The following is a 17,533-nucleotide window of genomic DNA, read 5'->3' as shown; positions in this document are numbered from 1 at the left end:
TACAGTCTGGATTGGTATAGGAGAAAGTAGCAGAAAGTGACATTTGTTCTTGCCTGTAAGGTTGTGGTTCTGCTAGGCCCTCTTAAACCAATCCATATGGTTCACTCTAAGAAAAAAAATGAAGAAACAAAAACATCAACAAGAAAGAGCACCATAATCATAGCATAGTATGTGCTCAATGTGTTGAAATAATAAGGTAATTTCATAGATATATCTGCCCTTTTGTTTAAAATGAATATTCTTAAGTGTGGAAGACTAAATGACCCAGGGCTTGACAGCCATCTTCATCCAAGTCATCTGTCTCCTCTTGCTGGCAGGAGGGATACCTCTGAAAGTCTGGATTGGCATAGCATGAACTAGCAGAACCATGATTTACAGGTAACAACAAATTTACCTTCCAGACTCAGGACGCGAGGTCCACCTCAGGCTCCTCCCAAACAAGGAAGATCTGCTCCACCACTTCCTGCTCCAGGGCCACTCGTGAGGGCTATCTGGGAGCGACTGTCCTTCCCTGCAAGGTAAGCTGTCATCAGGTCCTGCAGGACATGGCCAAATCCAAATGCTGAGGGGTCCCCAATACAAATGTATGATAACCTCCACCTGACTGTAAGGAAATAATTGGTGGGAAGTCTTATTTTCTGCACTTCAAGATCATTCCCAGATAGTCCAATAGCTCAGATGGCTAGTATTCAGACTCTCAGAGGGCTGATACACTGCACACACGATGCTTTATGGCAGAAATACAGATTTCCCTCTGCAGAGTTGCCAACCTGTAACTTTTGGTAACACTCAATCTTTATTCTTAACAAAGAGAGTATAAGTGGGCAGAGGCAAGACCTGGTCACACATAGGTAACCAAGAAAGAATCTATTCTACTGAGATGGCAAATGTACAAAAAGCCACCATTAAAATACCTTCAGATGAACAGGCAAAAGATTACTAAAGTATATCTAGCAGAAAAAGATGAAATATTATTTGGCCAAAAGGGGGAGAAAACATTACATAAAATTAAGTAGAAAGAAATTATAGTTTTTAAATACTACTCACTAGAATTGGTAGGAAGTAGAAATAGAGAAAAGAAAAATTGTTCCCACCTTCTCCACAAAGTCTACTCACCTTTAGAACTGATACTAGAATCTACTTTTTGGGGTGGTGGCAGCAGGGAGATGGGGAGTACAAGAGGACCACAAAAGGAGAATGGGATGCTTGGAAAGGAAGTAAGATTAAGAATGAGAGAATGCTATGCGTATGTAAAAAGACAGGAAGCAGTGGCTACTAATTTGGAAGGCATAAAATACTCCATTAATTTTTTTAAAAAAACCATACTAAACCAATATTGGTTAAGAACTGAGAGATCCCAATAGGAAAACAAAAAGCACTTTAGGAAACAGAAAAAATTAAGAAAATAATCACGATTTATTTAGGCTTTCTTTTTGCTGATTAAAATTTTATTAGGCTTTCTTTAAAACATAAGAGAAAGATGATTTTTATTACAGTAGAGTCCACTGCTCTCCTGCAGAGAATTTACTTCATGGCAACCCTCATAACAGCACTAGTAAGTGCCACAAACTAATTTAAGTTTTATTTCCATTAGAAAGAAATTTTACTATCTAGGATATACTAAAGATTTTAACTTCAGTTAAAATGGAGACAAAGTCATATTATGTATTTCCAACTTTTAATAGAGTCCTGTGTGTGGGGTCAAGGCTAGGGGAAAAAAAACCAAGAAGAAAACTTTACTGGAAAAAGATTATTTTACTGATAAGCACATACCTGAGAAACAGATGAGTTTTACTATAAATTATTGCCACTGTACTTACACAAACAAAAGGGCTTTTTCTGTCCTTAAAGCCTAAAAATATATGTGTGATACATATTGCAAAGAAATATGGATAACATTATCCCTTCAAAAAAGCTGGCATACATACAGGCCTGGCACAAAAAGAGTATTAGATATATCATGCAAGTGATAAATATGTCTGTGGCGGCAGAATGAAAAAGTATGATAAATTCAGCTTTAAAGTTCTAGCACATATGTGTACAAAAACCTTTTTTTTTGGGGGGGGTACAAAATGGCACCTATTTTCAAGGAAGAAAAAGGGATGATTACAATATTTCTGGTCTTAACAAGGACAGTATCAATGTCCTTGTTAAGACTCAAAAGTATTATTCAGGTACCAAACAAAAGAAATCTGAAGTCTATAAATACATAATACTAAAGGAATATGAATTTAGCTTTTTTTTTTTTTTTTTTTTTTTTTTTTTGAGACAGAGTCTCACTCTGTTGCCCAGGCTAGAGTGAGTGCCGTGGCATCAGCCTAGCTCACAGCAACCTCAAACTCCTGAGCTCAAGCCATCCTCCTGTCTCAGCCTCCCAAGTAGCTGGGACTACAGGCATGCGCCACCATGCCCGGCTAATTTTTTCTATATATATTTTTAGCTGTCCATATAATTTCTTTCTATTTTTAGTAGAGGTGGGGTCTCGCTCTTGCTCAGGCTGGTCTCGAACTCCTGAGCTCAAACGATCCGCCCACCTCGGCCTCCCAGAGTGCTAGGATTACAGGCGTGAGCCACTGCGCCCGGCCTGAATTTAGCTTTTACATGGTTTCATGCACATTTGATGTTAGCACCTTTTGGCCCATGATGTGATCTTTGGAAATAAATATTTCACTTGATTTCATAAGGCAAATAATGAGAAAAAGGTGTGCTTCAATTTCGAAGACTATAGTCTTAAAAAATTTTCTTTTAAAAATTGAGACCTTTAAGCTAAATGTTCTGAATACACATAAAACTGGAGGCTCCCTTGGGTTCAAAAATAAACAACTAATATAAGAAAATAGTCTGTGAATTTCATAAATGTATACAGTACACCTAACTGGCATTTGGTACTGTATTAATATTTTGGAGATTTTTCCAGTTAGGATAGATATGGATACTGCTTTTATGGTCTTAATTTAAAAATACATTTAAAAAAAAGACTTTGAATTATGGAAAGTAGGTTAAAGCCTAAAGTTAAGAATTATACCTAGTTACTCAAAAAGTAGCAACAGTTTCTTCATTTATAAGAGATTAATTGGGCCAGGTACGGTGGCTTATGCCTGTAATCCCAGCACTTTGGGAGGCCAAGGTGGGAGGATTGCTTGAGGCTGGGAATTCAAGACCAGCCTGGGCAACAAAATGAGACCCCCATCTCTACAAAAAATAGAAACAATAGCTGGGTGCGGTGGTGTGTGCCTACAGTCCCAGCTACTTGGGAGGTTGAAGAAGCATGAGGATCACTTGAGCCCAGGAATTCAAGGCTGCAGTAAGCTATGATCAGGCCACTGCACTACAGCCTGGGCAGCAAAGGGAAATCCTGTCTCTTTAAAGAGACAGATGGACTAGAAGAACTAGAGAATTTTAGGGATGCCTTCCAGCTTTGTGACCATATGATATAGGATAAATAAAAGTGATTTTACCCAATTCAGTTTCCAACCTCAGGGACTGCCAAGGAAGGGGTGGCCAAGTATCAGGGGCCAAGGCTCTGGCAGTACCACCCTGTTCCTGTCAGACCAATCATCGCAGCTTCCTCTAATCCCAACTGTGTTCTAAGGTCTGAGCAAGATTTTATCAGGGAAAAGGGGAATTCTGATAGTTAAATAAAAGGTCTGAAAACGACCACCCAGATAAAATGAAACATATCAGATACATGGCAATCATAATATGCAGATTTTGAGGAAGTAGATATACTAACTGCCAACTACAGCTTGATTTCCATTGCTGATTAAACAGTTACAGTAATTATCAAAAAGGATACAGTCTATGATCTACTCTGAGGATGACCTCAGAAGTCTGAAGATAGACCATGGAAAGAAGAACTCTACTCTTGAAATTCTATCACTTTAGAACTAATCACAATAATATCTAAGTGATAGAAAATAGAAAATGTTTATCTGGGATCCTTACTTCAACATAGCAACATAGCAAGACCCTATTTCTTTATCATAAAAGGAAAAAAAAAAAATTAGCTGGGCTTGGTGGTTGTGTGCCTACAGTCCCAGGTACTTGGGAGGCTGAGGGAGGAGGATCACTGGAGCCCAGGAGTTTAAGGTTACAGTGAGCTATGATGATGCCACTGCACTCTAGTGTGGGCAACAGAGACAGACTCTGTCTCAAAACAAAACAAACACCAAAAAAAAACCCCCAAAGACTTGGACATGAAATAATACATTATGCTTTGAGACTTTGAAATGCTACTCTCTTTAATATCCTGATGACTTATATAAAATAGCTTGACATGGTTTATGACATAAAAACAGATATGAAGAGAGATCAAGGCTACTCAGAAGGAGACAACAGACAAATGTCCCAGGAATGTGAGATGAAAGTGTTACTGTAACTGAGAACTTAATTTAATTCTGAGCTTCTAAGCACCAGGAAAGCACTATCCCAAGAAAGGAGAGTTAAAGACTTGCTCTGTAGTTCTCTTTAAAGCCGCCGTTGCTGTATATGGAATATACCTCAAAAATGTGATACTACTATCAGCATTACAGCAAAATAAATCACCTATTTTATGTTGAGATAAGATTCCACTCAGGTTGGAGATAGTCAGCCTGCTACTGACTAAGGACATCTGTATTTTCAAGAAAGGAAACTGGCAATTTAATGAACTGAGCTTTAATTGCTACCTCCAGATTAATATGCTTGATTATGACCAAAATCTTTACTGACCATGAATGAGTGAAAATTCATTTGGATTTCCACAGCAGGGACGCAAGCTCAGTTTTGGCCATATGTTGATTATTTAAAAATAAAGCCCTAAATCAACGAAATGCTTAGTGTAAACAAAATTTCATTAATTTTCTAAATTCTTTTATACATGGACAATAGCGGATAAGAATCTTCAAATATTAAACTTGTAGCCAGGTTAAAAAAAGTATTAGAGGGAATTAATCACAGATAAATCAAAAGGAATGGAATCAAAAGGAAAGAATTTATCATCAGATACATTTTAAATACAATTCTGAATTACTTCAGACACTCTAACAATCTACTTGCTAAAGATTTTTTCCCCCTATTTTTTGAAAATATACTTTAAATAGAACCCTCCTTTTTCTAAATTCCTTTTTTCTATATTAGACCCTAAATTATTTTAGATATTTTTTTTTTAAAAGGTTGAGAAAAATCTTAGTAAACAAGTTGAGTCAGTCAAAACACTTATTGAACTTTGCTCTTTGGACTTCATACAGAAGAGGCTGCAGTATCCAATAAATTTACTTGGCAATTTAAGTGATGCACAGAGGGAAGGGGAAGGAAGGAAACAGCGATGTGAAAAGGAGGCAGAGTCCGGAGCAGACAGGGCTGGGGAGCAGGAGACTCCCTGTAATCAGAGCAATGGGCAGAAGGGAGGGAGAAAGGCTCACACCCTCATGTCATCTCAAAGGAATATCACTACTGTCAATTCAGACAAAACAGTAACGGGCATGCACTTACTGACAAGGGGGAAAGAAAGAGGATCACAAGGAAAGAAAGAGGGTTGGGCAGTTAACTGACAAACTATTAGATGAGACCAAATTAAGACTTTTGAGTCTACACATAGAAAAAAATATTTTACTTGACAGCAAGACCACAGGGGTTCTGAAGGTCTTTGTAATTCGAGTTCTAACTTTTAAAGTCTTGTGGGAAAAACTCAAAACCAAGACTGTGTAGGGATATCGCTCTCTATTTTATGTCATAAACTGTTTCATTGGTGATGACTTCCTGCTTGGCCCCCTTGGTTAGGCATTTACATAATGAACATCTGTTCAGGATTCACAGAAGACACGATAAATGCAGTGGCACAATTCTGAGACCAACGGTCTGTACAGCATTTCTGGGAAATGCCACTGTATAAATTAATGGTTTTCCCCAATAAAATGTTTTACCCAAATTAAAAGATCCTTAAAGGGGAAGCCAGTTGCTCCAGATTTCAATGTCTGCAGTATTCTACTAATAATACAAGAACAGGCCTTGAAGATGAGGTAGTTCCATTAAAGCAACTTGACAACATTTTGAGATATCCCTTCAAGGTCCCATAACTTATACTTCTCAGTCCTACGGCTTCAGTATGCCACACCAAAGGTCCATAGGGAGAAACTCTGAGAATTTAACACAAATACTGGAAGTTGTTTCAATAGTTGGAGAGAATGCCTCTGTAGATGCCACTTTGTCAACCCTACTGTGAGAGACAGCACAAAGGCCCCTGTAGCCACGTGGGAGAAAGCACCCACGGCCACCCCTCAAATACTGCACCATCACCATCATGTCCAGGGCTTACTTCTTTTTTTTTCCTTTTTGAGACAGAGTCTCACTCTGTTGCCCGGGCTAGAGTGCCGTGGCGTCAGCCTAGCTCACAGCAACCTCAAACTCCTGGGCTTAAGCAATCCTACTGCCTCAGCCTCCCAAGTAGCTGGGACTACAGGCATGCGCCACCATGCCCAGCAAATTTTTTCTATACATATTTTTAGTTGGCCAGATAATTTCTATTTTTTTTTTTTTTTAGTAGAGATAGGGTCTCGCTCTTGCTCAGGCTGGTCTCCAACTCCTGAGCTCAAACGATCCTTCCGTCTTGGCCTCCCAGAGTGCTAGGATTACAGGCGTGAGCCACTGTGCCCGGCCCAGGGCTTACTTCTGACAGACCTAAAACACTGAAAAGTTATTCTGAAGAGTGGTAAATACTACATTCTACATTGAAACCACTCTATTATTATATTTAAATAATAATTAAACAAGCTGGTGTGTTGTGCAGGATCAAACAAGATACCTACAGGGCATAATTACCAGGAATATTCTGAAGGTCGGTGAGTAAAATGAAACTTCAGGCAGCACAATGATGGCATTACCTGACCTCAAGGAAAGAGTTCTGACGTCATTTATGTTTGAATGAGTCAGCTCTAATACTGATGTTTAATTCTTTGGAGGGGGGTTATTTCTCTTAAATGATTTTAAGTGAATCGATTACAAGCTGAACTTGGGTGAATAATTCATACCTGAGTATTAAATATCTATCACCATCTTCTATTTTATAGCAAGTATCTTGGCTTGTCAAAAATGAGGAGGAAATAAAGGTTTCTTAATGACTATGTGTTCTCTGCAATAGCAAAATCTCCCCTTGAATTAATAAGCCCTTTTTCAAGGTGTTAAAACCCACCAATACTTTGGTGCTTACAGCTCATCTTACATTCAGACTCACCTACTGGGGGGCAGAAGGGTCATCAGCTTAGGTGAAGGACAGAGCATTTATTATTGCAGGGGCTGGGAGGCAGCGGGAGGAGTTTAGAAAGTGGGCAAGCAAGCCGGGGAGATGATGGAGCTGCCTGCGCCTTCTGGACCCCTCTTTGGCACAAGGGAGGTGGACCAGGCCTGATGAGGTGAGGAAGAGGACTGAGAGTTAAAAGACTATGGCAGAGGAGATGGGCCCCTAGCAAGAAAGGAAGCCTGGAAGGAAAACAGAGGGATGGGGGTGAGAAGAAGGGGGTCTGAGCTATTTCTTCTAGAAGCATTTTAATGAGGTCAAAGGCTACATCGGGGAGGAGGGTAAAGGACTTAGAAGGGGCATAGTGGATTTCTCACTTTTTATGATTTTCTGATTTCAGGGGGGGAGTAGGTTTTTGGGAATCATCAGGTCTGCAAAATGGCCCAGACACTGCCCTGTATGTAGCCGAATGGAGCTTCTTCTAGGAGGTTCTGTGTTCTGCTTACATGGTTTCCTTATCCTTGAAGAGCTTCCCATCTAGGCTCTACCTGGTCAGTTTCTATTTATTCCTTTTGGGTTTTTATTTTCCTATTTGTTCTTTAAGGTTCAGTTTACGTTCTTTGTTATGACACTTTCTGGCAAAACTAGTGCCTCCCTGTCATATTATCTATTCACCTATTCCCTTCTGCACTAGTACCCAGCGAAGAACACCTTTTTAAAGGGTTTCTCATGATACATATCACACATTTCAGCTCACAATATTACATTATTAATAGTTCCTTATTTGTTTCTGTGATTTTACATGTGCAGACAAAAACAACACTGGAAGAAAGATCCTTCATTTTTTTGAATCATCAGGTCAAACCACAGATTTAGGTAACATACATGATAGATGGTTTCTATTAGGTTGAACCAAATGACACTGTCAATATGTAACTATTTTTGATATACAAAGCTAGCAATTTTATATGATTCAACTTAATATGAAAATTGGATGAGACTAGTACTTTTCCTTTGTTTAAAAATAATTTCAAATTGTAATTTCTTTATAGGGAACTTTCACTTAAAAAGCTTATAGAAGTTATTTTTAGCAATTAGTAAGCATAATAAAAGAGCATTTCAATGACAATGTATAAAACAAACATTTTCTAAAGATAAGATAGTTAGGTGTTATTGTACCTTCAGATTTAAACAATGACTAAGCATTTCAAAATAAGAAGGTGAGAAATTCCATACTTACATGTTTAAAACAGGTGACTGGAGCTGCTATAAAGCTATTGCTATTTATGTAGTTACCCCAGCTGAAACCTTCCATGGAGACTGCTGAAATAAAACAAATTTAGATACATTACAATTCTCAAATCTTTTATTTATAAAAAGGCTACTATTGTTAAGATGTGAAAGGACATAAAAGTAATTTAGCTCCTTTAAAGAAAGTTTTCTTTTTTTCCGTAAGAATCGAAGAACTTCCCATTTATCATGAGCTTTAGCTTGTATCATATCGGCAAACAAGCAGCAATTTCTTTAAATATTCTCTATGTAACACATGCTCCTTGGGAATCAAAGCACAAGGCTCTGTAGTTAGGAAGAGCAAAGAACAGTTGAGAGAAGTATCCAGAATAACAAATACTGCTGTGGCTGCTTCTGTGTTTTATTCCCACTCAGCTCTTACTATGTACCTCAGTGAATTATCTACCCAATATCTATGATCTAATACTTCTACTAGGGTTTTTAATTGCCTTATTTCCTACTTACTTCCTTACCTTTGTACTCCTATTAAGAATCTTCCATTAGAAATGGTCCTTTCCTCAATCTCTATTACTTTCCTCTCCTCAATCCCTTTAACGCCTGCTAAATGTCCTATTATCTCCACATTGCTGCCTACCATCCACAGCATAGAGTATCAATACATAAAAAATAAATAATAAACCAAGTAAAAAATTAAGGCAATTGCGACAAGCACTGGAACTCGTGTATGCAACTATTTTCTTTAGAGTAATTTATTGAAACCAAAACCACCATCAGGAAGGGTAGAGTCAAAATGTGATAACAGGGCACAGAAACAGCTTAGTTAAATAGAATACAAAATTAAAATGTCATTAATTAAAACTAAATGAATCAATATCAAATATTTCACCTCGGTTACCTGCTTTTGTCTTTGCTTGATTTTGCAAGGTAGCTTGATACTGAGCATATGCAGCAAGTTTAGCAACTAAAGGTTGTTTCTGAAGAACTTTTGCTTTCTTTGTTGGAGGCTTACCCTAAAACAGGAAGAGTTAAGTAAATAGGATTCTTTTTTACCCCCCCACCATTGAAATTTAACTTGATTGCACACTACTCATTCTGCTTAAGTAAACATTGAGGGTTTAGAAAATTATTAAAGCAGAGGAAACATACAAGAAATTTTAACATGAGAAATTTTTTTCTGGAGTTCTGCTACAATGTACATATCTAATATGAGTAGCAGAGCTGGCATAGACTAAAATAGCAATATGCAAATTAATATGTTAATAAAAAATTATATCCCATAAGATGTTAAAATATAGGCTGTGGTGGATACTTGATTCCTTCTTATAGTAGATAGAACCAGTGGTTATTCACTCATGCAGGCTGCCAAGCATTGCTATTTATACGGTAAGAGAAGATAATTTAATGTTCAAAGAGCAAGTGACTGAGGTTTATACCTTTAGTGCTAACGCAAAAGATCAATGACAAAATGATCATGGGCCAAATTCAGTGTGACAAACTGCCATCCATTTGGGTACAGACCACTGCTCAGGATCTTTAGGTACTGTCTATCTGAAATATAGAAATACATCTAAGTGATGTATTTCCTTTATTTGGAGGATTTAAATAACCCTTTCAGTACTATATAATGATCACAATAATAAATTAAATGAGAAGAAGAAGAATGTGATCATCCAATAAAAGATGTTGCAAAAATCAGTTATGTAATGCCTTTAAAAAGTTGTTTATATGCTATAATAGTAACAACTTAGTCAAATGACCAAGTATCCAGTTGTTTTATAGGCATAGACTAAAACAGGCCATGATGTACATTTAAAGCAAGATGACTTTCTTTCCATACCATGAATGTTTTCAAAAAGATTAGTTGGAGTAACCAAATACATTTGGTCAAAGTATCAAATGGGTTGTACTCAAAAGTACAAAGCAAGGACGATGGTTAACATATAACCAGAGATTAAATTATTTCCCCCCAAATGTTAAAGATTCTATCTTTATGTTAACTCAAAAGGAAACAAGGGGGAAAAGGAAAATGGCTTCAGTTTCTGAATATAAAAAGGTGTTCGCTGTATTTATACTTATCTGCAAAAAGAATAGGTATTTTTAATTCACATAAAAAATTCAGTTTATTCTGCACAGTATGCCATGTCTATTTAAAAGAGTCGTTCCATTTTACATATAGAACAAACTTTGGGCCTTACACATCTCCTAAAAATGGAGGGTATAAAATAATAACTGGCCAATTGGGCAGAGGTGGAGTGCAGTGAATCACAATCAAATGACAGATAAAACCAGTGAAAGCCATAGAAATAACATATATAAAGAATAAGAAGGTTTCTGTACCGTTACCTGAAGTCTGGCCAAAATGCTTGCCTTCTTGGAATTTGACGAATAACTTCTTGAACATGAAACGCTGCAGAAACGCTTTGTTTTAGAGTAAAAAGCATCTCGCACGCCAACCATCCCACACATCTCACAGGTAGCTAATCAATAAAATAAAAACACTGCTGTTATGATCATATAATAAAATCAATCTTTATCTAACAGTTTAATAAAGGTTTTTTCAAGTATCTAAAGGTTTTAATTTAAAAATTTCTTCTATCTCCCATACAAATGATAGAGATACCTACATAAAAGTTAGAGAGAGCACTGGTATAATTCCATGGTGAGGGGCTCTAGAAGGTCTGATAATAGAGCTTGAACTCTGAAAAGGCTTCAAAAAGGGTCAAAAGACACACAAATATATGAAACATATCAGCTTCAACTAACATTTCCTTAGTGCTTATCAGGTGTCAGGCATTTCCATATACTTTATGAATTACAGCTTTTGGAAGGATTATAAACAAAAGATGAAATGAAGTACAACACAACGGATGATTAAGACAAAACACAGCATAAGACTTTAAAATACTGCAAAGAGACTGGGTGTGGTGGCTCACATCCATAATCCTAGTAATTTGGGAGGCCAAGGTGGGAGGAATGCTTGAGGCCAGGGGCTTGAGACCAGCCTAAGCAAGAGTGAGACTCCATCTCTACAAAAAATAGAAAAATTAGCCAGGCATGGTGGCTCAAGCCTGTAGTCCCAGCTACTAGGGAGCTGAGGCAGGAGAACAGCTTGAGCCTAGGAGTTTGAGGTTGCAGTGAGCTATGACGACGCCATAGCACCCTAACCAAGGGCGACAGACACCCTGTCTTTTGCAAACAAAAACACCCACAAAGGTTGAAACCTAAAAAGATCTAACACTTGGAAAAAATGCTAAGGGCAATATGAGTATTCTTTCAAGTTATGTTTAGGGGACAAGAAGGAAGAAATAGGTTCAAATCTTGAGGTAGGCACCGTATTATTAACCAGTGATAGCAGAAAACAGTAGAACTCATGACTACTATCGCATAATGGACAATAATCAGAAAGGTAGAATCAGAAGAATAAAGTTCACAAGAACTGAAGTTCAAAAAAGATAAACAGGAAGTAACATAGCAAATAACTGCCTTTGTGAGTCAAAGTCTCTAAGCAGGTAAACTGAAGGGACTGGTCATGTAACCAGTGCAGTTGGCCCTCTGTATCTGTGGGTTCTGTATCTATGGATTCAACCAACTGTGGATTGAAAAGATTTGGGAAAAAATATTGCACCTGTAGTGAACATGTACAGACTTTTTGTTCTTGTCATTCCCTAAACAATATAGTATAACAACTATTTATATAGCATTTACATTGTATTAGGTATTATAAGTAATCCAGAGATAATTTAAAGTATATGGTAGGATATGCATAGGTTATATGCAAATATTACATCATTTTATACAAGGGACTTGACCATCTGTTAATTTTTGTATCTGCAGGAGGTCTTGGAACCAATCCACCACGGATACCGAGGGATACCTGTACTTATAAATCTATAAGAAATCATAGAAAGAAGATAAAGTGTCAAAAGATTAGAGATGAAGAAAACGTGTCTCATGGGAGAAAAAAAGGAATGGTTTCCTGTTGTAAAATTCTAGAACAGATAGTTAAAAAGGTCCCTGATCACTCAAATAAAAAAGTTGTGATCCCAAGGGGATAATGAATCTTTGCCAAGAAGACACATGGCAAACGAGAATTCCCATGACTAGGATGCAAGCTCCATCAGGACAGGGACCTTATTTTGTGTTCATCTCTGTATCTCTAGTATTTCAAATAGATGCTACTATACATAAGCTTCGATAAACCTTATTTACTTTTCTGATGAGATTACCGGACTGATATAACTAAATCACAGCAAGAATATATAGTATTAGGAGTTAATACATTTGATAAACTCTGTCATGCAGCTTTGTCAATTAGGATTGAGAAATTTCAGCTGGAGTAGAAGACACCCAGGTAGATTTTAACCAGTAGGATGACCACACCTAGTGGGTTCTGATAAATAAAGTAAAGTGTTTTGATATGGTCTGTAAGAATCTGTACCAGACTGTGCTGTTCAACTTTTTAATCAAAAGACTAGAATAGGACCAACAGGGCAGAATTATCAAAACTCAAAATGATATAAAGCTGGAAGATTAGATGACAAAGCATTTAACATTAGATGACAGAATTAGCAATCAGAAATTTCTAAGACCAAAAGTTAATTAAGAAAAAGGTTGGCCGGGCACGGTGGCTCACGCCTGTAATCCTAGCACTCTGGGAGGCTGAGGCAGGCGGATCACTCAAGCTCAGGAGTTCGAGACCAGCCTGAGCAAGAGCGAGACCCCGTCTCTACTAAAAATAGAAAGAAATTATATGGACAACTAAAAATATATATAGAAACAATTAGCCGGGCATGGTGGCACATGTCTGTAGTCCCAGCTACTCAGGAGGCTGAGGCAGGAGGATTGCTTGAGCCCAGGAGTTTGAGGTTTCTGTGAGCGAGGCTGACGCCACGGCACTCTAGTCCAGGCAACAGAGTGAGACTCTGTCTCAAAAAAAAAAAAAAGAAAAGAAAAGAAGAAAAAGGTTACATAGAGAGACTCAAAGTCCTGCAATTTGGGATTAAAAAATCAACTGCAAAAGCACAAGACTCGTTTAAATTAGTTTAGTTTATGTGATAAAGATCAAAGGACATCAGTTATTTGCAAGTTCAATATTATTTTCAAAAAAGCTAAGGCAATTTTGGTGGCACAAATGGAAATACAGTGATCTGAAAAAGGGAGATAAAGGCTGAACTTTCTTCCATGCTCACAAAGGGTGAACGATCATTTGCTTGAGGTGTTTTCCAGGATGTGGGACTTTCAATGGCAAAACCAGGACAGTCCTGGGCAAATCAATTAGGACAAGCTGTCATCCTACTACCCCATAATCTGAAGTACCAGAAGAAAGTGATCATGGTATCAATGAATGAAATCACTGTGATACCATGAGAACCGGGTGAAGCAACTACAGTTCCTTGGGTGTGTCCTGGAAACACACTAGAACTAAGTGCCACCTCCCCCCACTACCCAGCCACTTCTGAGCACAGGGCTGTTCTTAGAACCAAGTGTTTTAGTGTGGAGAAAAGAGATATCATTAGAACAAGGATTATAATTAGTCTGTGTGGCTTTAAAAAACAAAAATAAGACCAAAAGATAAAAGTTGAAGCAAGGATAGTTTTGGTTCAATATAAAGAATATTCTAGTTATTAGAGATATTAAGAAATGAAACTGCTTTCTGAGTCAAAGAATACTCTATCACTGTAAGTTTTAGAACAGAAAACTTCTTATAAGCAGTTGTTATAGGCTGGGTGTGGTGGCTCACGCCTGTAATCCTAGCACTCTGGGAGGCTAAGGTGGGAGGATCGCTTGAGGTCAGGAATTTGAGACCAGCCTGAGCAAGAACGAGACCCCGGCCCTATTAAAGAAAAAATGGAAAATTAGCTGGGCGTCGTGATGCGAGCAGGTAGTCCCAGCTACTCGGGAGAGGTTGAGGCCAGGATGACTGCTTGAGCCCAGGAGGTGGAAGTTGCAGGGAGCTACGAGGATGCCACTGCACTCTACCTGGGGGGACAAAGCAAGACTCTGTCTCAAAACAAAAACAGAAACAAAAACAAAAAAACCCAAAACAAACAAAAAAACCTAAGGAGGGGAAATTACAGAAGAAACCAAATGAAAACACAACCTCAACATGAAGGCTAAAATACTCACCCATTCCTGATTTACCATCTGGGTACGTGTAGACCTGTCCATTGTTTTTGATAATTGGCAGACTAGAGGGTAAAGGAGCAACTTCCTCCTCACTCTCCTCAGAGCTGGAGCTGCTACTTGTGTCCTCACTGCAGCTATCATAACCGTCGAACATCCCGAACCAGTCTCTGCTCTTCCTTTTGGCTTGTGAAGAATGTTCAGTCTTTGAAGCAGAAGAAACCAGTAACACGTGACACAGTGCTCATATATATCACCTAAAAGATCTTAGCACAAATTCTTGTAAATCAAATTTGACAAATGTCAATCTAGCCCTGAGAAATGATCATTTTATTTTATAATGAAAAGTTAAATATTTGTGTCAAAATGAAACCCTTCCACAAGGAACAAATCTATTAGCTATCATGTTAGCTAATAAGATTAATAACGATGAAGATGAAAAGAACACTGAATATTAATCAGAAGACTATCATGTAACTCACGGTTTGCCTTAAAACTAGATATCACTTCTCTTCTATAAAAAAATTAGATCAGATTTCTTTAAAAAAAATTGTGGTGAAATACACATAACAGATGATTTCTTAATTTGCCTTTCATCTCTAAAACTAAATTTCTATACCATTTTAGAGTATCAAGAAATAGAAATGATTTTAAAAATCATTGTTAAGCGTTCTGGACGGATTAATGGAGAATTTAAAATTCTAGACACAATTTTTAGACATGAACTATTTCAAAAATTGTAGGAGATAGACACTATATCCTCTTTAGTGAATGCTGCTCATGTATCTCCTCCAAAAGATGCTCCCTCATTCAAGCTACAAAAAAAGAAAGAAAAAACTAATACTTCTAACTGCAACCCTTCCCAAATAAATCCCAGAACTTTAGGTTTGGTGAGAATAAAGTCAAAAGAAAAGGAAAAACAACTGAATGGTATCTAAAATTAAAAAACAACAACAAAAAAACAAACCATTACTAAACATGTAGTGAGCTAACTAGATAGATGCAAACTGTCAACCAAAGAATCTTTAGGGTTTGGCACCTATCCTTATTCTTTTGCTTCAGTTAATACATTTTTTTTAAATCTTACACTTTATACTCAATTTCTTTTCTGGCTAGTCCACCTTCTTTCTGGTATTGCATGACCAATAACAAAGCTGAAAGCCATAGTCCAAAGCTTGACAAGATACAATCATCCAAATGCATCTCTTAGAGAATTTTCATTTTCAGGCATTAAACATTTGCATTGAGATGAGAAACTGATATTCAGTTGTATCAAGTATAACTATGAAAGCAACAAAAACTAATTTCTTAGTCTACACAATGGAAATATTACATTCCCAAAGAAGTCCCCGTGGGAGGTTCTATACATGTTCTAATAATGTTGCCACAACCCCAAACTGGTTTTAGCATCTTCTTTTAGAACTCTTTTTTTTTCAGACACGGTCTTGCTCTGTTGCCCAGGCTGGAGTGCAGTGGCATCATCAGAGCTCACTGCAACCTCAAACTCCTGGGCTCCAGTGATCTTTCTGCCTCAGCCTCCCTAGCAGCTGGTACTAGAGGCGTGTGCTACCCTGCCTGGCTAATTTTTCTGTTATTTTGTAGAGAGAGAGTCTTGCTCTTGTTCAGGCTGGTCTCAAACTCCTGGCCTCAAGCAATCTTCCTGTCTCGACCACCCAAAGTGCTAGGATTATAGGCTTCAGCCACCACTCCCAACCTAGAACTCTTTTTTAGACCCAATTAAAAAGAAAAACTTATTGTTTGTGGTCACTTCAGAATTACTCCCTCTGTTCCCAACAACAGTTTTTGCTAGCTTGATCATCCATCTCATTTAGCATATTTGGTTCTGAATTTTTAGGTATTTCTACAAATCAAAGGTATCCTCAAAGAATCAAGATTTGTTACCACCAGGAGATTTAAAAAGGACAAATCAGACCCTGAAGGCAATTCCAAAAGAAAAGTTCTAACAACATCAGGTGGTAGGGAAATGGGACAACCCTCATGTAGACACAGCGTGGTGCTATGAACACAGAATTCTGAAAGAGCTGGGTTTGAAACTCAGCTTTGCCATTTATTAGCTGTGAACTTGAACAAGTTATGAGTTTCTTCTCTTACTCATTCCACAACTATCTATCAAGCATTGTGTGTCTCACAGTAGCTGAGGCTAAAGACAGCATGGTACACAGAGCAGACAAGACCCATGGTTCTCACAAAGGTTATAGGCTACTGGCAGGAGCAAACCAAGCAAGGCCATACAATGACAGAGGAACTCAGGCAGGGGCAGTCAGCTGAGATTCAGTGGTGATGAAAGGCCTCAGTGAAATAAGACCATGAGGACAAAAGGGCGGCTACTTGAAAATCTAGTGCTAGAATATTCTAGGCAAAGGAAAGAGCAAGACAGAGGCTTTTAGGCTAGAATAAATTTGGTGCATTGAAAGGCCAGTGTGGCTGGTGCCCAGTGTGAGAGGTGTGGGAGATGAGGATGAGGTGGCCAGATCATGAGGGCCTTTGTAGGCCAGGGTAAGAAATTGACTTTTTTCCTAGAGGCAATGGGAAGATACTATGAACTATTTATCACAGTGCCTGACCTACACACTTAATAAACACTGGACTCATATAGCTCACCTCCATGGTGAGGTGACCTTTTATACCCATAGTTTTCATATAGGTTTGTCTACTATATAGCCAGTTCAGTTAGTAGACATGCATGTTTATTGACTCTTAAAATGTCAACCCAGAATATTTTATTCTGACTCTACTTTCAGAGAATATAACCTTAAAACTTCAGGGGATCAATGATTATAGACACCTTGGATTCAATAATTTTAGGCTGTTAACATTTTTTTATTTTTTGAGACAGAGTCTCACTCTGTTGCCCGGGCTAGAGTGCCGTGGCGTCAGCCTAGCTCACAGCAACCTCAAACTCCTGGGCTCAAGCACTCCTGCCTC

At 38.0% G+C, this 17,533-nt stretch overlaps 1 protein-coding gene across 1 annotated transcript in view; it reads right to left on the bottom strand.

Annotated features, from left to right (window-relative positions):
* The window catches only part of MBTD1 (mbt domain containing 1), a 60,326-nt gene that overhangs the window by 23,186 nt on the left and 19,607 nt on the right, over positions 1 to 17,533 (bottom strand). Inside the window, exons 5-8 of the mRNA XM_069482376.1 lie at positions 14,591 to 14,792; positions 10,808 to 10,941; positions 9,360 to 9,474; positions 8,454 to 8,536 (exon numbers count right to left, since the gene is read on the bottom strand). Of these exons, the coding sequence (XP_069338477.1) occupies positions 8,454 to 8,536; positions 9,360 to 9,474; positions 10,808 to 10,941; positions 14,591 to 14,744 (486 nt within the window). The 5' untranslated portion in view covers positions 14,745 to 14,792. The remainder of the gene's footprint in view (positions 1 to 8,453; positions 8,537 to 9,359; positions 9,475 to 10,807; positions 10,942 to 14,590; positions 14,793 to 17,533) is intronic.

The sequence above is a fragment of the Eulemur rufifrons genome, chromosome 9, assembly GCF_041146395.1.
Source record: "Eulemur rufifrons isolate Redbay chromosome 9, OSU_ERuf_1, whole genome shotgun sequence".
Classification (NCBI taxonomy): Eukaryota; Metazoa; Chordata; class Mammalia; order Primates; family Lemuridae; genus Eulemur; species Eulemur rufifrons.
The sequence above is the reverse complement of the archived record's forward strand: the minus strand, read 5'-3'. Positions and strand labels throughout refer to the sequence as shown.